The sequence below is a fragment of the Schistocerca serialis genome, chromosome 10, assembly GCF_023864345.2.
Source record: "Schistocerca serialis cubense isolate TAMUIC-IGC-003099 chromosome 10, iqSchSeri2.2, whole genome shotgun sequence".
In the NCBI taxonomy this organism is placed as follows: domain Eukaryota; kingdom Metazoa; phylum Arthropoda; class Insecta; order Orthoptera; family Acrididae; genus Schistocerca; species Schistocerca serialis.
In genome coordinates this window covers 57,618,675-57,640,584 of record NC_064647.1, presented here as the reverse complement: position 1 = coordinate 57,640,584, position 21,910 = coordinate 57,618,675, and the positions used below count along the sequence as shown (strand labels likewise).

General features: G+C 46.4%; 1 protein-coding gene and 1 non-coding gene across 2 annotated transcripts; both read right to left on the bottom strand.

Annotated features, from left to right (window-relative positions):
* Nucleotides 1–8,753: 8,753 nt before the first annotated feature.
* On the bottom strand, nucleotides 8,754–16,616 carry LOC126425231 (60S ribosomal protein L22-like). Its single transcript, XM_050088187.1, has 2 exons — nucleotides 16,595–16,616; nucleotides 8,754–9,220 (listed from the first exon to the last, which is right to left on the bottom strand). The coding sequence occupies exons 1-2, from the start codon at nucleotides 16,614–16,616 to the stop codon at nucleotides 8,754–8,756; spliced, it is 489 nt and encodes a 162-aa protein (XP_049944144.1).
* Nucleotides 10,361–10,432, bottom strand: Trnae-cuc (transfer RNA glutamic acid (anticodon CUC)). The gene has a single exon. It is a non-coding gene; the product is annotated as a tRNA-Glu (tRNA).
* Nucleotides 16,617–21,910: the final 5,294 nt, after the last annotated feature.

The window sequence follows — 21,910 nt, the reverse complement described above, 5'->3', positions numbered from 1 at the left end:
GCCGAAAAGTCTTGGTTTTAGTGTCTGCAGAAGTCACAAAACCAACTTTTTAAATCTGCCACTGTCGCATGCTGAAGCAAAACAAAAAAAAAAAAATATGTACGTTGTTTCCTGTTCCGAGATACACGAATGTTTCTGAATTAGCCTCTACAGCACTTTTAAGGATTAAATTTGAATTGTGACTTCATTGTTTGTTTTATCTCTCCACTTCATGGTATACACCACAAGAAACGGATGTTTCACTATAGCATTGACCACAACATTAACACATTTCTAGGGCGTTTTACTCTGTAGATTCAGTCAATTCATGTTTGACTCTTAATGTAATCTGATCTTTGCCTTGAATAAAGGAGATGAATGATCGGATATCTCTCAAAGATATCCATAAGCAACTATGATTATTTTAGCGTAGCGTAAGAGTTCACTTGACTGATCGATTTTACTAGTTTTTTTTTCCTTTTTGCTTTCCTTATTTCATTTTCCTTACTTTGCTTTGCTTTCGTCTTCCTCGGAGTCCACGGGGTTGGCACAGGTGTCCCTGCCCAGTCGCTACCTGATACTGTCGCTGGATGGCTTCCTTAAACATGCGGTGGTTATTTTCCACAGGTGCTCTAAGAGTAAACAAGGAATCGGGAGGTGACGCAGTTCCTAACAATACAAGGGTCCGTGCAGCGAGCCAGGACGTTGCTGGGCAACAGTTTGAGACGAGACAGTTGGGCTGCAACACGAATCTGTCCGTCCCCAGTCAGCAGAAACCGAAGGAAACCGTGGAACGCAGGACGAGCACGGGAAAACGACAGCAGGCAAAAGGTAAGCTAACGACAAACATCTGAAATCTTGCCCATCCATGCCACCAAAAACACGCGCATCAGATCGATAGCAACCTTCTGCAGACGTACAACATAAATTCTCGCACGGCCTTAAACAGAAAGTTAATTTCACATTGTTATGGCAGGCAAAGTAACTTTTATGGAGCACCGCGCTACACTTCAAAAAGAACAGATTCATGTCACCGCTCTTCAACGTACTCACCATTTCAGTACAGCTGGCCACGACGTTGCCTTTCGTCCAGATAGCCCCAGAAGTTCACGGTGAATCTGTGTGGAATTGACCCGTTTTGCCCACGAGAATCCTGATGTCTGGCGAATTCGTACGTTCCCAGTTGTCGCGCTATTTAAGTCGCACATTTTGACGCACCTGTGAGAGCCGTACTGCAGTAGAACTGTGTCCTTACGAGACTCGGAAAACGTTCTCTTCTCTGGCAGCGAGCCGTTACTAGTGCCCATTGGTCTTAGCTTTGGTCGACATCTGTAATTGACGTTGTGAAGTCCATCCTTACTCTAATTTTGAAGGGTCACAGAGCAGACAGAGTTATGTATGCATACTAACGTAGAATTAACGCCTAATTAGGACTTCTCTGCATATAGCAATGGCTGTAAGTTGAATTTAAAATGAAGTTCCACAAGATGTTATCATTACCACAAATTGTGGAATGTCTTATTGTTTTAGGGCCACAGCTTTAAGGTTGTATGAGGGTCGCCAGCAACATGTTTCTGAACATCTATTTTAGTTTTCCTATTTTCTTACTCACACTCATTAACCGGAACATTATGGCCGCCTACCTAATAGCCGGTATGTCCACTTTTGGCACGGACCGTGGTATGTCGCTAGAGGGAGTTGGCACCGTATGTTCACAAGCAAGTAACTAAGTCCCATAATTCCAGGGAGAGTGGCAAAGAGCTCTGACGGCACGTTCAGTTACATCCCAGATGTGTTCGATCGGGATCAGACCTAGGTGGGGGCCAGCACATCAATTGGAATTGGCCACTGTGTTTCTTCAACCACTCCGTCACACTACTGGCCTAGTGACAGGACGCGTCATCTTACTGGAAGATGCCACTGCCGTCAGGAGACATGATTGTCACGAGGCGACTACGTGGGCTCAACCAGTTTACGATACTCCTTGGCCGTCGTGGTGCCTTGCGTGAGCTCCACTGGACCCGTGGATGCCGACATGAATGATCCCCAGAGCATAGTGGAGCCGCCGACAGCTTGTCTCGGTGCCGATGCTTACGTGCCCATTTCGGCTGTATTTGCCGATTCCGTAGTGTTAACTTTGGCACAGGCTTCCGTCGTCGGCTGTGACGTCACAAACAGCACGCTCACTGATACTACACGGACCGTGCGTGTGTCTGACCAGCATTCAATCTCGCGAGGTGACGCTGCTGTCCCCTGGATAGGTTTCTATCCTCAGTAAGTCGTTGGTCACAATGGTCTGGCTGATCAGTGTATATGTGAATACTGACGTAAAATTAGCGGCCAATTGTGAGTTCTTTGTATTTAGCAACGGCTGTAAGTGCAATTTCATGTGAATTTCAACAAAATGCTTTCATTATTATAATTAGTGGAACGTGCGACTTGTTCCCAAAATTTTAGGGCCACAGTTCTGTCGTGTCATCGGGATTGCCAACAACGTTTTCTTTATATCTGTTTTGTGTTTCTCCTTTTCGTACTTGTGGCTTAATTGCCAGTTTCAGAACATCTGACTATTTCAACGCTATATTACACGATGTGAGCTAGTTTTATTATAACTATACCTGGGCGGGGGGGGGGGGGGGGGGAGGGAGGAGAGACAGAGAGGGACAGAGAGAGAGAGAGAGAGATAGAGAGAGAAAGTTTTATCTTGGCTGCATTTTCCTTCTTTTTATTGTATTTTCTACGTTTAATCACGTATATTTCACTAATTTTGGTATGAGCACTCGTAGTTTGAGGTCTCCCAACCACACACACACACACACACACACACACACACACACACACACACTAACACAATAGTAATTTAGACGTATCTGAGAATGTCCATCAGGATTCAACTGTAATGATATTTCTACCTACGACGTCCTAGTGACGCTCTTACCTTGTATTTTTCACTTTCTCTTAATTTTAGTGTACGAGGTGCGGCTAGAAAAAAACCGGACTGTTGCTGGAAAAAACATTTATTTACAATTATTTACAATTTCGTGTTATCTCCTTCAATGTACTCTCCTCCTCGGTCTCTACACCGCTCCATACGAATTTTCCACTGTTCATAGCAATGCTGCAGATCATTTTCGGTAAGTCCATACATTACTTCCGTCGCTTTTTCTTTTACTGCTTCAACAGTCTCAAATCTAGTTCCTTTCAAAGCTGACTTGACTTTAGGGAAAAGAAAAAAGTCACAGGGGGCCAAATCAGTTGAGTAGGGTGGATGATCTAAGATGGGAATGTTGTGTTTTGCCAAAAACGTCTTCACTGACAACGCACTGTGAGCTGGGGCATTGTCTTGGTGAAGGATCCATGACTTTTTTCTCCACAAATCGTTCCGTTTTCTCCGTACTCGCTCACGTAGGGGAGCCAGGACGCTAATGTTGTAATGCTGATTCACTGTTTGTCCCTCTGGTACCCAATCGATGTGCACAACCCCTTTGATGTAAAAAAAAACAATCATCATTGCCTTGAATTTCGATTTTGACATTCGTGCTTTTTTTTGTCGTGGAGAACCAGGAGTTTTCCAATGCATCAATTTTGTAAGAAGGTGGGATCACTTTCAATGTTTTCCAGGATGTCAGAACAAATCATTCTTCGGCGTTCCTTCTGTTCAATTGTGAGACATTTTGGAACCATTTTTGAACACACTTCGTTCATGTTGAAACTTTCATGACGAATCTGCCTAACACTTTCCTTGTCAACTCCCGTTAACTCAGACGCTGGTCTGATTGTTAAACGGCGATCTTGTCGAACAAGTTTACCGATTTTTTCAATGTTTGCATCAGTTTTTGCTGACAATGGTCTGCCAGTGCGAGTGTCATCACTGGTGTCTTCGCGGCCATCTTTAAATCGTTTAAACCACTCAAACACTTGTGTTCGCGATAAACAATCATCGCCGTACACTTGTTGTAACATTACAAACGTTTCACTTGCAGATTTTCCTAGTTTGAAACAAAATTTGATGTTAACACGCTGTTCTTTCTGTACACTCAACATTTTCCGACGCACAGACAAAACGTCAACTACTTAAAACAGACGCCACCGGCAGACTGAGTGCAGGAGGCAGATGAAACTCGAGCAGTAGGCGGAGCGACAGTCACGTGACAGGCCACGCGACTTTCAGCCTTATTGCATTCGTTTTATTGTTTCACCAGTACTAGTCCGGTTTTTTTCTAGCCACACCTCGTATTACCACTCGTTTCTGGACGTGTGTCCTCCTTGCCGGTCATGTACAAGTCTGGTTTAGAGTATATTTAATGGAACTGCAGATTATGGGGACGGAAACTGAACCAGTCGAACTCAGAAAAGATTTTTGGATGGAACGTACCCCTGAAACGTCTTTGATGTATCGAAAAATAAAAGAAAGTATCAAACTGTGTGTGGCACCGTGTTGCACCTTTACTTCGTTACAAATTGAAATAAACCTTCACAGATATCAGTCACAGACATCAAGATGAAGATTAAAATTTAAGCTCTCCTTCCATTTTGCAATGTCAGAGAGGTCAGAAATGTCTGTGTACTTGTACCTTCTTTTACAGGAAACATTATTCCTGATTATGGGAAACCAACGTAGGGCCTCTATGTGACAGCCATACATCCGAAGCACTTTCTTCGCAAAATTGTGTTTTTGTTGTTAAAGTCTGGGTCTTTAAATAGGTCTGGTTGTGTCTGTATATGTGTGGATGGATATGTGTGTGTGTGCGAGTGTATACCCGTCCCTTTTTCCCCCTAAGGTAAGTCTTTCCGCTCCCGGGATTGGAATGACTCCTTACCCTCTCCCTTAAAACCTACTTCCTTTCGTCTTTCCCTCTCCTTCCCTCTTTCCTGATGAGGCAACAGTTTGTTGCGAAAGCTTGAATTTTGTGTGTATGTATGTGTCTGTTTGTGTTTCTATCGACCTGCCAGCGCTTTCGTATGGTAAGTCACATCATCTTTGTTTTTAAATATATTTTTCCTGCGTGGAATGTTTCTCTCTATTATATATATATATATATATATATATATATATATATATATATACAGCATAGGCATAAACATAACAAAACAAAAAATCAAAAAACAAAAAAAGATAAGAGTAGGAAAAAACGTACCTTAAGTGGAGAGAGCGAGAGAGAGAGAGAGAGAATGTGAGTGAGAGAACACATTAATGACTCGAAATACATATCGTTTGCACTAACTTAATGGCTGATCATTTCCTTTTGCCTGCTTTATTTGGCTATTGGACACTTTATGACTACAATTGGCGCACGTAACTCTCACTTTGGCACTGCTACACATACACACTTTTACTTAGCGCACATTTTCGCAAACGCTTTCCGCACTGCACCACTCTTGCCGTCGGGGCTTTGGGGGGATCGGTGGGCGACGTCCTCAGCGACTGGGGTGTGGGTGTTGTGGGAGGGCGTCGGTCACGACGTGTTCAAGGCGTCCAGCGGGACCTGCAGGAAGTTCTGGAAGGTCTGGCGCTACTTGGAGCGTTGTTTGGCCCTCCTGTGAGGAACTGCGCCTTGTCGGTCTGCCGTTTGCTGACGATGGCGTGTGCCGTCATGGCGTTGGGGAAAGGCTTCGCGTCCGGGACAGTGACAGCTGAGACATGTATCGCCCTCTCGTCGGTTCTGTTGATGTGGGCGATCATCCTTCTTGCTGTCGCCCATATTTGCCCGCTCTCTCTGCAACCGAAACGATGCTCGATGGTGTCGGTCTGGTTGCAGAGTTCGCAGTTTGGGGATTCCCGCATTTTTATGCGTGCCAGTTTTTCGTTTGTCGGCACTGTTTGGTGGATGATTTTATACCACGTGTCCCTGGCGTGCTCAGGAAGTATCCGTTCCGAGACGTTCTTCCAGACCTGTGGCCAGTCGTCATCTGGAAGTCTCGTCTCTATTTTGGACTTGCTTGCCTTCCCCCTCAGAGCTCTGTAAATCTTTCTCGCCGTTCATTGTTGTGGGTCGGCAACAACCGCGGTGATGTAACTCTTGTCGATTGCCATCTGTTTAATGTGCCGCAACTTGAATGGAATGTGGGTGGTGTCTACAGGAGCCTCTTCAGATTCCGGTTTGTAGTCGTTGATCAGACTGGACGTTATGCTGTTGTTGTTCTGGTGCTTCATTTTCAACGCACGGTGTAGGAGCAGTGCCGCGTATTTTGTCTTTACGTCCGTCAGTCCGAGTCCGCCTTCATCCCTCGACAGGAAACACGTCGCCTGGGAGACCTTGAAGATTTCCCGCCTCCAGAGCAGGTAGTAGGCCGCGCCTCCTATCGCTCGCGCAATTTCTGTCGGAGCACGTAGTATTTGGGCCATGTACCACGCTTTCGACAGGATCGTTTCGTTTACCAACTGCACTCTTTGGCTCAGCGTCAGGCTCCGGTTCGCGTGTGTCCTCACAAGCCCTCTCGTTGTGTTCAAGACGCTGCGCCAGTTTTGTGCTGCCATTTTCAATGGGCACTGCTGTAGTTCCACTCCCAGTGCCCTACGGTTGTTTGTCACTCGGTACCACTGTCTCGCTGGTCGCAGTCTGCCGTTGCCTATTGGTAGTAGCACTGTCTTCCTCGGATTCGTTTTGGCACCTGAAGCTCTTTCAAAGGATTCCATGATAGGCTGGATTATTTCTAGTTCTTCCTCGTTTTGAATCAAAATGCCCATGTCGTCGGCATAGGCCGTACATGCGATGTTTGTTGCACCCATTGTGTATCCTCCGATTTCAGCTGTTAGTTTTCGTAGTAGGGGGTCGAGAGCTATTGTGCAAAGTGCCGTCGATAATGGACATCCTTGCCTGCCTGGAAGTCCATCCGTTTATTGTTACTTTTGAGGTGGCATTTGTAATGACGTTCCTGATTGTTCTTCCGAATTTTGGTCCGAATCCGAGGCGCGCGATGGTTTTGAGTAGGTACCGGTGACTGATCCTGTCGAAAGCCTTGTGGAAATCGCGAGAGATTACGGCTGCGGGTCTCCTAGTTGTTGCTGCGTGGGCTAGATGTCCCTGTATGTGCAGACGGCGTCGAAAATGTTCCTACCAAGAACTGCACAGGTTTGCCATGGGCTAATGGCTTTCTTTAGTGCGACCTTGATGTTTGCAGCCAGGCACTTTGCTGCTATTTTATAGTCTGAATATAGAAGGGTTATTGGCCGAAAGTCTTCGATTTTGTTGGCTGCCTTCGTTTTGGGGAGCAGAATCACCGTCCCTTGCAGGAATTTTGAAGGCAATTCTGTCCCGTTGAGAACTTAGTTTATTATTTCGGTGAGTATTCCGCCGACTGTGCGCCAGAGCCGCAGTGTAGAATTCCGTTGGGATTCCGTCTGCGCCTGGTGCTCTTCCGTTCCTGCTGTCTTTGATGGCGGCTTTCACATCATCATCTGTGACGTTTTCCTTCAGTAGTGCCCGGTCTGCGTTGGTGAGGATCCGGCGGGTTTCTTGCAGGATGCTCGCCATTTCTGCGTCGTCATTTTCTTCTCCTCGGGACAGGTCATTGAAATGGTCTTCGACGTGGCTCATGATGTCTTTCTTCGTCGTCAACCTGTTCCCGTCCTTGTCCACTAGTTGCCTTATTTGTTTGCTGTTAGCCCTCTGTCTTTCCCTGTGCAGGTGGTGCAGCGTGGCAGGTTCATCTTCGATTTCGCCGTTTGTCTGGCTACGGGCGATGACTCCTCTCATTTTGTCCCTTTTCAGGCTCAGTATACGTGCCTTGATTCTTCAGATCCGCGGGCAGAAAGAGTTCGTCGTCCGCGGGGGCGTCCATCGCGTCTCGTAGGCATCTTGTGTAGAAGTCTGCCGTGTTTCGTTTCCAGAAAGCCTTCTCAGCACTGTGCCTTATCAGTTCCCTTCTTATTTGCGGTTTGGCGTGTTCTACCCACCACTCAGTAGTGGAATTGTACTCGCCTCGCCGCTGTCTGCATGCCTGGATCGTGTCAGCAATTTCCTGCTTCAGCTTTCCGTCCGTGAGGTGGCTTGTATTTAGCTTCCACGTTCCTCTTCCTGCTGGAAGCTTGCTTCTCGATAGACGGAGTTTGCACTGATAGGCACAGTGATCTGAGAAGGTCACAGGGCAGACTTCTACTTGTGTGACAGAGGTGGCCATCTCTCTGTTTATGTACACTCTGTCGATTCTGCTTCTGCCGCGGTTATACAGGTACGCGAATACTGTGTGGTTTTGGTGTAGTAGACGCCAGGTGTCTGGTAATTTTAGACGCCTAACTAAATCCTGCAGTTCGGCGCACAAGTTGGGTACCGGGATCTGGTCTTCGGGTGAAATTACGCAGTTGAAGTCACCTGCCAGCACGACGTTGTTGTTGTGAATTAAAAGCTCGCAGATGTCCTCGTTGTAAAATTTGCTCCTTGCACTCTTGTTTTCTGTTCCCGACGGAGCGTAAATGTTTACAAATACAGTGTCTTCCACCTTCACCGCTATTCCGCGTCCGTCGGGCATCATTCTCACATCGCCAAATTCGAGGCCGTGCCTGACTAGCGTGGCAGTTCCGCAGCGAGTTCCTGCGTCGATGTTGCAGATGACTTCGTATCCCGGTACCTGTTCTATAGCCGTCGTGACCACCTCCTGTAACATAGCCACGTCTGCGGCTTTGTGCTGCAGGAAGTCAATTAGTGCGTCTAATTTTAGTGCGGCGGTCATTCGGTTCCCGTTACATGTAATTACACTATGTACTGAGCCCTGTTGCATTTAATCGCTTTGTGGAGGCGGGTCTGTAGAGTGCTGTGGCCGTTCTGGCCGTAGTACTACGTCCTCTGCTTTAGGGGTTGTTGCCTTTTTGCTTGCGGTTGACGTATCTGACTCTTCTGCTTCAGATACGTCCATCTTGTCATCGTCTTTTTCACGGCTGAGACTTCGCCTCTTGCTCCGCCGCCTTTTGGATTTCCCGCGGCCGGGACGTCCACGTTTTTTCCTTTCGGCTCGTCTTCTGATTCCTTCAGAATGCGGGCAAGATTCGTGACTTGCTTTTTGATGGCAAGCTCACGCATCTCGCTGTACGGCGTGGCAACGTCGGCGCTGGGCCCGGCCTGGGCGGCAGGGCTGCTGGCAGGCGCGGCTGTCGGCTGGGCGGGGGCGGGGGCGGGGGCGGGGGCCAGGGCTGCGTCGGTCTCCGTCGTACTTTCGCCCTCCGAGTCGGAGCTCAGCTGGCGATTCTCTCCCGCGCTACCTGCGGCAGGGGGTGGGGGCGCCGCTGGGCCTTCCGTGGCGGCGGCTAACGGGGCTGCCGCTTCCGCTGAGGCCGTCTAGTGAGCACGTGGAGCGTCGCGCGCTACCGCTCCAGCGTAGCTGGCAGTGGCGGCTTCTCGCGGTGGATCCGCGGCTTCTATGCGCGGCAATTGCGCCGGACGTCTGCTCCTCGGACACGTTGCCCTCATGTGCTCCGTGGAGCTGCAGATTGAGCACGTTTGGGGCTGGCCGTTGTATTGCACGACCCCCCTATGCCCACCGATCGTTACAAACGAAGGCACGTGTTTTGTCAGCACCGTCGTCACTGCTCTGACGCCAGAGTCCACCTTGTACCGGTGGCCAGCACCCCAGAACTCTCGGTTAACAGATATTACTTCGCCATAAAGACGCAAGTAACGTCCCACTTCGTCGTCAGGCACTTCAAATGGGAGGTTGTACACCTTCAAATGACGCACACCGTATCCGGCCAAGGAGATCTTCACATCACTCACTGCGCCATCCCTATGCTTACATCTTCGCATTCCACCATGTGTGGACACACACCGTATTAGCGTTTTTAACTTTATAAATTAACTATACAATGTAAAATTGAGCATCAACCCCTCCAGTTCCTCCTCCTCTGTACGCAGTTCGTCGAACATCCATTCTTCGATTTCGAAGGCCGTCGGCCTCACGTATTCCCGATCGAATTGCAATTGCAACGTCGTGTTCGAACGGTTATACGTGGTCATCGTCGCTTACCGAATCGCTGGATCGTGCGTAGGAAACGAACAGCTACGGCCGGCGCGGCGCGGGAGCCGGCAGGCGGCGGGAGCGGGCGCGGCGCGGTAGGATGTCGGGCGGCGACGGCTCGGCGGCCGGTAATCCTCGGCTACCTGGGACGCACAATGGCGAGCGGCAGCCAGCCAAGTACTGGTGGTGTAATTTATTAAAAGACTCGCCAATACCATCAGATGCAGTAGAAAATCTGAAATGCAGCGGTCGCTATCCGTTCTTGTCTTGGCGACGTACGATCTGTGACTCTCAAATGAGCAACACGTCCTTGTATTTATCTTTGTAAAGCTTTATGCCGAATTCATTCGAGGTAGTGACTGCGCATTACGAACATACGTATTAATACCGAATACTTAATAAATTTTCCACAGCTATTTATGGAGTAAAATTTTTCCGGTACCGGGAATCGAACCCGAGCCTCCTGGGTGAGAGCCAGGTATCCTAGCCACTAGACCATACCGGATACATGAAGTCCTCTTACCGATTGCGATTCAAACTTTGACTATACAACTACAGTCACGGTACTTGTGCCGAGATCGGAGGTTTGAAGAATGTGACCACTGTCTTGCAGCATCTCATCTTAGAGGATTTGCCGCCGAACTAATAAGGCCCTTTGGCGGCCCGCCAGCTGCGATAAAGTTACTAGCGCCAGTCTCAGGCGGTCGTCCCAGGGTTACAGTCACCACCGGATGGATCTTTCCCACAGATTTACTGCGGTGATCTGCTGCTCTTCAGTGGGAGCTATATAGCGTCTTTAGTTTCTTCTCATTTCTTGTACCCTTTTCTTCAGCTATTCTTTCAACGTTTTTCATATCCCATCTCTACGACGTCGTTTTGCTACCTCGAAATCCCACCGTTCCGAAAATTTCTATCTGAAAACTTTTCTCAGTTCCGTTTATTTGTTTAATTACTTATTTTAGTTTTTAATACCGACGAACTCCAAATGTTTTTTTTAATGAAGCCATTGATTTCCTTTTGCATAAACAGTTTAAACTGTGCGGCTGGGTACGTGATTTCCTGTCAGAAAGGTCGCAGCACATAGTAATCGACGGAAAGTCATCGAATAAAAACAGAAGTCATATCTGGTGTTCCCCAAGGGAGTGTTATAGTCCTTCTTCTGCTTTTGGTGGATGCAGACGATTTAGGAGACAATTTGAGCAGCACTCTTAGATTGTTTTGCCGATGATGCTGTCATTTACCGCCTGGTAAAACCATTAGAAGATCAAAAACAATTCCAAAATGTCGTAGATACGATACAGAAATTTGCAGTTGTTTCGGGATACCGAAAATTAGAGTTCACTCACATGAGTACTAAACAAAATCTGTTAAATTTGTGGTACACGAGAAGTCAACAAAGGTAAGGGCTGTGAATTCAGCTAAATACCTAGCAATTACAATTGTGAAGAGCTTGGACTGGAACGATCACGCAGATAATGTTGTGGGAGAGTTCACATGTGGCCGCGCGTTGTCCTGGTGGAAAATGGCATGTGGAATGAACTGCAGGAGGGGCGGTGCCTCGGGCTGTAAAACCTCCGTTATGTTTTGGTAGCTATTCAGATTGCCTCACGCCGTAGAAGGCGAGATCGCCTGTTGCAGGCCTTTGTCCGCTATGTCGCTCTACAATGCGGTGTGCCCGGTTGCGTTCACCATGGCGGCGTCTAACGCTTATGACGGCGTCGCTGAAGCGGGACTCGACCGGAAACAAATGCATTCTGCGCCTCAGCGCCCGTGTATCGGCTTTCACGTGTCCATCGCAGTCTGCGGCATTAGTGAGTTGTAGTCAGTTGTAGCCGACGCAGTGGCATGTGTGCCACCAGTCCGGCTCGCAAAAGACGTTGTCGAATGGGCGACGTAGACATGTCCACACCCGTCGCCGTGCTTCGACGTCGTGGCAACACTGTGGACGATGCAGTTGTGTCCGTTTGTGCCGAATCGACAGGACGGTGTGGCCATGTCGCGCTATGGTCACGTTGTGTCGTCCAGTTCCCTGTGTCACTATCGGTGCTATGTGCGCCACTCTTCTCTCCCACACACGCCTCACTGTTGCAGCCGTGTGCCCTGTACGTACGAGCCGCAGTGTCACAGAACGGCAGACACGCTTCCCAAAGAGCAATCATTCTTCCCCGTTCGGACGTACTCACACGTCGATGATCAACCCTGTGATGTTGGCGAGGCTTAGTCGCACTTAGTGACAGTTTCTCACTTAGGAAACATGGCTCCGCACCGGCATATCGTTGCGTAACACTGACCTGGCCTTTACACGAAAGAGGGCGCTGTTGAGCCTGTGTACATACCATGTCTCTTCTATTTTAATCGCTTATTATGGTTTCGATTCTCTACTCGACCTTTGGTTCTGAATGTTATACTTTTTAGAAACGGTAATGGATTTCTCTTTACAGAGATTTATGAAGTAATGGAAATGTTGGGAAAAAAAACTTGACGAGCGCGGCAGTTAAGGTAATATTTTTATGTTATTGCCTTGTCGGTAGGAAATTTCAGATGCTTGTTAAGGTAAACAGTGACTCAAAATCATTCCATGTAGGCTTTCACGGCCGGCGTCCTTATCAGTAAACTCTTCCGGGCTAAGTTGCCGTGGTCGATCTGTAGAATTTCTTCTCCCTAACGTCAGGGAGAAGAAATTCTACAGATCGACCACGGCAACTTAGCCCGGAAGAGTTTACTAATAGTGACTCAAAATATTCGTTACAATTCACTGCTTCTATTGCAATGCACGTAATTTATGTTGGAAGAAATTGCAACATATAATGCCTTTTTATGTTATTATAGGTATGCATACAAATTGAATTAAATTAACTTTAATGAAAATAGCAGTGTGTTCAGTCCAGGGGTGAGTAGTAGAAAGAGAAGCAGATGAGGAGAGAGAGAGAGAGGGGGCAGGAACTAGGTGGAATGGCAATATTAATATTTAATCACAGAAGAACTGGTGGAACACATACAGAATCCTTGTAATAATTAAAAGTGAGAATGTTTCACATTCTTACATTCAAAATAGTTTGGAGAACATTGCAGGCATCTTGAAATCTATAAAGCTATTGAGAAATGGGACCATAGTTGCACAAAGATCCAGGCAGCTAAATGCCTCGGGGAATGTGCCATCTAAACAGAACTACACACAATCTTCGATTGTAGTGAAATTGTGTCTAACAGGGATATTATAGATACTGTAGAAGAAGGAATGAAAGAGAAGTGGGCTCAATAAGTTGCAATTGGTGTACAAAATATAATGATTTCGAACTGGTAAAAATCAGAATCGTCTATTCTTACCTTCAATGGCAGAACGCTTCCGGAGCATATCAAGACATATCTCGTTTTCGTAAACGTGATGTCTTACATAGTAAACCCAACACGCTATTTTAAATCCCAGGTTTTGGGGCACATCGCTCTGGGATGCAGGGAGAGGGCACTTGCAGTGTGTGTGGTAACGCTGCCTGCAATTCATTGGTTCCTCTCCTCCAGAATATGTTTATGGTTTTGGAGCCCAATCTGGAGTACAGGTTGCAAGGCTGCAATGTAGACTTTGGAGAATGAAAGGTACAAGAGCTAAAAGCAAAAAATCGTGTTTCGTAAGGCGAGGCAAAAGATCCCTGAAGCAATGCAACATCTCATATTTACTAATTCGTTTGCTTCAGACCTCAAGAATCTTATTCAGAAAGCCAAAGCCTCTACATAAAAATATGTTAATAGGGCTAGCACTAATAACTTTGTCTGAAACTGCAGTGGCAACGATGCTGTTATTTCGAAGCCAACAGATGCGCCCAGGACATCAGAAAAGGCCAAGATTGCCGACATTGTAGAGGTTCCAGCACGTAAACGGGTAGACTGTGATATATAGGCCAGCACTTGTGTTACCACCACCATGAATATTCCTCCGAAATCTCCTCTGACAAACAGACATACGGGGGTTCATAAACTAGCAGACCATATAGATCTCATTCTGTCTGACACTTCTATTGATTCTGCAGCAGAGACAATGGAACACGAAGTCTGCCTGAGGCAACCATCTAGCCCTGCAACTAAGCCTTCACCCTCGCCACACGTCGCCCTATCGGCAAGAGAGGGTAAAATGGCTTCCATACTACAGTGTAATGTCAGTAGGATCAGTAATTATGTGGTGGATCTGAAATTCCTAGTGGAGGACCATCTCTTTGCTAAAGGTGATCTGACTAGGGAAAAAGCCAAAGGAGAGATTGGTCTGTTTCCAAAATAACACACACCACTCTGCTGCTGTGTCTCTGGTTACTTGTCTGCAAGCAGTTGCAGTTGAAATTCATGTGGGTCTGAGGCAATTATCTTCTATAACAACTCCCCCAACATTTATTCCTGATGGGAGAATTTAATCCCCATAGCGTATTATGGGTTTCAAACCCTATTTTACCCAAAGGGACGAGTTTCAAAGAGCCTCATGATGTCTCAAGGACTGTATGTCCTCAACAGTGGATCATCCTTGAACATAGACCTCCCTTTCTGCTCTTCAGCCCTTACAGATTCTGCTCAATGAGAAATTACTGATAGACCTTCATTCATGTGAGCACATCCCACTGTGGGTCCATCTACCAGGTGGAGCAATCCTTGACAGGAAGCCGCCGAAAAGGATGACCAGTAGAGCAAATTGGACGCTGTTAAGCCAGCTGGCTGTGTTTGAAGTCTGCAGCAGCGCCCAGGAATGGATGGATAGCATTACCCTTGGGATTCGCCTTGCTGTCGATTTATCCACCCCTAGATCATCACGTCTTTTAGGAGGTGAACCGAACCGTGGTGGACTGTCGAACGTCGCTCAGCGACCCAGATCAGGCATGGGACTCCACGACATTTTAAGTACCACCCGACAGCAGAAAACCTTACAGCGTTTTGTGTTGCGAGATGCAGAGCTCATCACATAATCAATGGGAAAAGGACGAGGTACTGGCAATAGTTTCTAGACTCTGTCAACAACTCCACTTCTTCTGTGGATGCATGGGAAACTATCAGTGAGAATTGTAATATATATAGTTGGTTACCTATAGTAGCACTATTGAAGCATACGTGTCTCCAAACAATGCCCATAGACATCGTTCAGGCAATGGAAGAGCATTTTGTGATGATAGCTGCCACTGCTAGTTTAGGATTCAGCGTTCCACATTTCCCATGCCACCATGTAGAGGGATGAGTTGAACTCAGTGGACGTTACATTTCAGATTTGTTACGACCCGTGGCTCTACCCTTCATTCGATCCCTTCGAAACCCTATATTTCAGCAGGATAATTCACGACCGCATGTTGCAGGTCAGGACCTGTTGCCGTGGCCAGCACATTCTCCAGATCTCTCACGAATTGAAAACGTCTGGTCAATGGTGGCCGAGCAACTGGCTCGTCACAATACGCCAGTCACTACTCTTGATGAACTGTGGTATCGTGTTGAAGCTGCATGGGCAGCTGCACCTGTACGCTCCATCCAAGATCTGTTTGACTCAATGCCCAGGCGTATGTCGGCCGTTATTACGGTCAGAGGTGGTTGTTTTGAGTACTAATTTCTTAGAATCTATGCACCCAAATTGCGTAAAAATGTAATCACATGTCAGTCCTAGTATAATATATTTGTCCAATGAATACCCGTTTACTATCTGCATTTCTTCTTGGTGTAGCAATTTTAATGGCCAGTAGTGTAGTTAAAGGCTACCCAGCCATTGACCTTTGCGCGAACGCGCACAGGTTTCCCGAACTCTTACGGGAATCGTCACCTTACTGTGCGCGAGTAATGAGTGGATCGGCATTTATCTATTAGGTACATTACGTATGTAGATTGTGGACAGTTGGGAATGTGGGTCTCACGGGAAGCGTGCAAGGGATAAGTCCCTGCAGTCGCGCTTATCATCTGTGTACTCGGTGGTTCAGATGGATAGAGCGTCTGCCATCCAAGCAGGAGATCCCGGGTTCGAGTCTCGCTCAGGGGACACATTTTCAGCTGTCCCCCTCGAGGTATATCAACAACACCTGTCGGCAGCTGATGGTTTCAATTAATTATCACGTTATCAAAGTGCCTCGTTCGTGCGTTTTTAGTGGTAAGTGATCATCCAGTCTCATTTACGTGATTGTATTTGCTTTCCCCCTGTTCTATTTATCTTTTAGTTGACAGTTTAGGACATTTTACAGTATTCACACTTTCTTAAAGCGCGTGAAATGGTGTAATAGTGCTGGTGATAGGGGGTGCGATTGGGAGAGAATATCAGATAGGCTCTTCCTTGTTTTATAACATTACAAACCTTTTAACTACGTTCGTTCGTACTGATTTTCGTATGGGTGCTCATAACCTAACCATTTAGCGCTGGTAAAGGACAAACACGTGCACAAAAAATTGTATGAATGTATTTGAGAAATAATAGGAAAACAGAAACACACGCACATTGGGGGATTCCACAACTCTGGCGAAAAATAGTTGGGGATAAACAAAACAAAAACTGTGTTGTTGGATGGTGGGGGGAGCTGCTATTTACAACAGCTGACGAAATGCTCGAAAAGTAACTCGAGCGCTCCATGTGCACCTCAGCAGATACGTGCCGACTCAGCACCAGAGAGGGAGAGGCCGCTCGGGCTAAAGTCATTCAAGACCGGGACTTCAAGCCACGTACCTAGAATATCAGGACCAGACATTGTGATATAAAAATCTTCTTCCCGGCCGGGAATCGAACGCGGGCCTCGTGTGTGACATGCGGGGAAACTAACCCTATACTATTGAACATGGGTAATTGCATGACGTACAGTTGTAAATGGTTTCAGCCATTGGTAGCTGTTGTGGTCAACAGTATAAATTTTGAACTATTTGGTATCCTGTTCACATTTTTAGAATAGTAGACGCAGATAGAGGTTACCATTCTGCAAGGTTAGCGGGTATATCAGTTTTTACCGTTCCCTTTCCCGTAATTAACATGTTGAGACCACTTCCAACGCATTTGCATCGTTCTTAGTTTATCACTTTCCAGATATTCGGTGAAATCTCATGTAAGACAATTATATCATTGGAAAACAATCGTTTCACAAATACTTGTGTCATGCTATTGTTTTAAAAACTATAAAAGCAAATTAACTCTAACAACTACGAAAAATTCACAATTTACATAACATAAAATCGATTTTCCCATTACCATTAGCAGTATCGTGTAAACTTGCTGGTCAGTTTATGGTATTATAGGGAGACATCAGCATGCCAGTTGTACACTGGAAGATTTAAGTGATTGTGACATGTATTAGGGAGAACAAAGCGTGTGAAATTTGCCAAATGCGTTATCCCAAAATTTCGTTGAGCGCTAAATACAGAGAATCATCTGGTGGGGTCAGCATCTTAGATCCTCTGCTTACAAAGAGACGTGAACTTTTCGACTCGGTTTGCATACAACAGAAAGTTAGCGATTAACAGACTACAGGCTGCAATAGGTATCTAAGGCAAGGCAGAGAGGTATTTCTGCGTAATGAGTGTGGCGGGAAACAGATTTCGTATTTCCTGTGCATCAACCATTCATTTCTGAGGCTGAAAATGTAAAAGATAGATGATTGAAATTGAAAAGTGGTATGAATTTATTTATTTAGCGTATGACGTTGCATGGGAGTTCGTGTCCCGGTTGGTTCAAAATGGTTCAAATGGCTCTGAGCACTATGGGACTCAACTGCTGAGGTCATCAGACCCCTAGAACTTAGAACTAGTTAAACCTAACTAACCTAAGGACATTACAAACATCCATGCCCGAGGCAGGATTCGAACCTGCGACCGTAGCGGTCTTGCGGTTCCAGACTGCAGCGCCTTTAACTGCACGTCCACTTCGGCCGGCTCGTGTCCCGGTTCGGCACAAATTTTCATTGTTGTCATTCCATTCTACAGCTGACGGTAGTCCTTATTCGCAGTTGTGAATTCATTCGATGTGTTTCGTAACAGCTGTGGTCGCATGCATGCATGTCGAAAGGAATTTTGCATCGTAATTAGAATAACACATTCACTGCAATATCGTATAGAAGTACTAATGGTTGTCAGAGCTTAAGACGACTGCAGCTAGTTGTGGACGAACTTTGTGGACTGTGTATTCTAATTTTTTTTACTGGCTGGATAATGAATTAGAGTAAGTGGAAGTCAATGAGAGGCTTTTACAGCTGGCTGTCAAACAGACATCTTCAAACAAATCTGAATTAACTCTACGGCGAATTTTATAGTAAATGTTCTTAGGTGGATTTTCATTTCGGTGGGAAACTTTACCTCTTCTTTTTGCTGCGGCGGTCGTCTCGTATACAGGCACTGTAGCAGTTGCTAATTGTTGATCGTGTCGCGTAATGAAATAAACCTCTGTTTCGATGCGGTGAGATGTACTGTTCGTCCAATGAATAGCCAGGCACTGTGGTTCATTGTACGAACACGAAATACAGTCATACTGAGAAAACTGTTGCTGCAGGAAGGGCGATAAAAATCTTCGCATCCTCTCTCCGTCAAGACACACCACAGACTTCTCTGTTTCTCGCTACAGTCACATCTATCTTATTTAACATCTGTACTGCAGCGCATGGCTTCGTTTTTATCTTGCGTGCCATCAGAAAAGTAAGGCGTACATTTCAACAATTTTCCTAAATTCACGTAGAAGAGCCTCTTTTCTATGTATCTCTGGAGGTAACAAGTTACACAACACCAGAAGCCAACATGCAGCCGTGGATTTGAAAGTACCAAGCTCAATCTTATGCTGGTGTTCAGTTGTCTGTGAAGAAGCTTGGAAGGGCGACAGTTGACCCCTACCAGGGCATAATGTGCGCAGGTCAGCCAGAACATCGTGACCACCGCCCTACTGTTGAAATAAACCCGTCCAGGCGATAGCAGCGGCACCTGGCGAGGAAGGGCTTGTCTGACGTGCGCACCATGCGAGTAATGTCGGTGAGCGTGCTGTCCGGGTGTAGAATGAAGGAGGAAAGCGATCTACCCGAGTATGATCGAGGACAGCTTGTGATGGCCCGGAGGCTGGGCTCGAGCGTTGAGGAAACTGAACGACTTGTCGGGTGTTCGAGGAGCGCTGTGGAGAGTGTCTTCAACACGTGGCGCAACCAAGGTGAAACCACGCCCAGACGTCGTGCGACTGGGCGGCCATTCTTCATTACAGATGGCGGACGTCTTGTGTTGGGCAGACTGCTGAAACGTGGGAGGTGCCGAACTGTGACGGAACTAACACCAGACTTTAATGCTGGTTAGAGTACAAGTGTCTCTGCCCGGAACACTCCTAACCATGGGCCTCCACAGTCGACGACCCACACACGTGCCAGTGTTAACACCACGATATCGACGGATACGACTGAAATAGGCAGGTGACCATCGGCGCTGGACATTGGCGGAATGTAAGAGCGTTGCGTGGTCTAATAAATCGCTATACTTTTCTTATCATGCCGATAGCAGGGCTCCGGTTGGTGTATTGGCCCGCCAACTCGCCAGATTGCTACACACCCTCGAATTTACGTGAACTGAATGTGTTTTGTGTGCTAATGTGGTGCTAACTCCCTCCAGCGACCTACCAAGGTCTCATTGCTTTCATTCCATGACGCTTCGCCGCTATTATCTGTGCCAGTAATGTGGACATTCCGGCAGTAGGTAGAGGGTGATAATCATATGGTTGATCATCATAGATTCACAGAGTACAGTAGAGCAAGGCATGGGATCTGAAGGGTTTCAGCAGTTCCTGTTCCAATAGTTTCACAGAGTGTCTCCACCGTGCGTAAGGGTGCAGTCGAGTTTCATTCCTAGGTACTTGGGAGGTACGCAGTTGATTAACGTCTATGTTGGGAACTGCTTCTGCGGCTGCAGGAGATTGGTCTGTCGTTGGAGGGCTGTATCGAAGCACACCATAACTTACTTTCCCTTCGTGGCTGGAAGAAAGGTTGAAGACGAGGGATCGCCAAGACTGAGCTTTGTAGTATTCCATTATATGTAATCCTTGTGTTGCTTGTATTTCAATCAACTGTGACTTGAAAAGATTTGTTACTGAGCGTATTGTGTACTAAGCATGCTATTGTTTGACAGGATATGACTGTTAGTCGTTTGTAGATGACACTCTTGCTCCAGGCCGTGTGATACGCTGACATGTTGACTAGCTGATTATTGTGTTTCAAAAGAGTGATGATTTTCGAATTTTTGAATTGTTTGAAGGTATGTCCAGTTGCAGTTATCACAGAGAAGAATGTGTGAGCCATTTACATCTACATCTACATTTATACTCCGCAAACCACCCAACGGTGTGTGGCGGAGGGCACTTTACGTGCCACTGTCATTACCTCCCTTTCCTGTTCCGGTCGCGTATGTTTCGCGGGAAGAACGACTGCCGGAAAGACTCCGTGCGCACTCGAATCTCTCTGATTTTTCATTCGTGATCTCCTCGGGAGGTATAAGTATGGGGACGCAGTATATTCGATACCTCATCCAGAAACGCACCCTCTCGAAACCTGGACAGCAAGCTACACCACGATGAAGAGCGCCTCTTTAGCAAAGTCTGCCTCTTGAGTTTGCTAAACATCTCCGTAACGCTATCACGCTTATCAAATAATCCTGTGACGAAACGCGCCGCTCTTCTTGGATCTTCTCTATCTCCTCAGGCAACCCGACCTGATAGGGATCCCACACTGATGAGCAATACTCAAGTATAGGTCGAACGATTGTTTTGTAAGCCATCTCCTTTGTTCATGGATTACATTTTCTAAGGACTCTCCCAATGATTCTCAACCTGGCACCCGCCTTACCAACAATTAATTTTATATGATCATTCCACTTCAAATCATTCCGTACACATACTCCCAGATATTTTACAGAAGTAACTGCTACCAGTGTTTGTTCCGCTATCATATAATCATACAGTAAGGGATCCTTCTTCCTATGTATTCGCAATACATTACATTTGTCTATGTTAAAGGTCAGTAGCCATCCCCTGCACCAAGTGCCTATCCGCTGCAGATCTTCCTGCATTTCGCTGCAATTTTCTAATGCTGCAACTTCTCTGTATACTACAGCATCATCCGCGAAAAGCCGCATGGAACTTCCGACACTCTCTATTTAGTAGTATTGTCTTCGGCATGAACAATAAATTCCGGGTGAATACCATCAAAACCATGGGTTTTGCCTTGTTTCAAGTTTGTAACTGCGTTGGCGACTTCTCCTGAGAACGATTTGGATAATCATTCAGAGAATTTCGTCTGAGTGTCCTTAAATCTTGTTTGCTCTCCATCGTATGTGACCTTTCGTTAGGCGCTCTTGATGTTTTCACATTTGTATTTGCGGCCTCATTAAGGTGACGTAGAGGACCGTTTCTTAGTGTATGAAAGGAGTTTTTGGCAGAAATTCATTTCTTCAACTGTCTGTGTCCATCTTTGTCTTATAAAAGCATCCAAGCCTTGCAGAAGGTAGTAAGCGATTTCTCGGTCGCGAATTTCTGCAAAATCTTCTTTTATCTGTTATAAAATTACTATACAGTTCAACGTAGACAGGTACGTAATGTGGAAAGATACGACGGATAGAAAAGTCCCGCCGTATTAGAAAGCTGCTGCGAAATCAGAGAGAGCACTACTACAGATTGAAAGGAGGACAAAACCTAGTCAACAAACAGAATGAGTCAGCCTGTGACAGGACATCATCTCCCGAGTTGAATGCCTTCTGCAGGTGTTCAGGCTGTCGACTGAAGTAGCCGGCCGAAGTGGCCGTGCGGTTAAAGGCGCTGCAGTCTGGAACCGCAAGACCGCTAAGGTCGCAGGTTCGAATCCTGCCTCGGGCATGGATGTTTGTGATGTCCTTAGGTTAGTTAGGTTTAACTAGTTCTAAGTTCTAGGGGACTAATGACCCAAGCAGTTGAATCCCATAGTGCTCAGAGCCATTTTTTTGTCGACTGAAGTGTTGCAACTGGTCATAGTTTCGTATCCTGACCTTCCGTTTTATGGTAGTT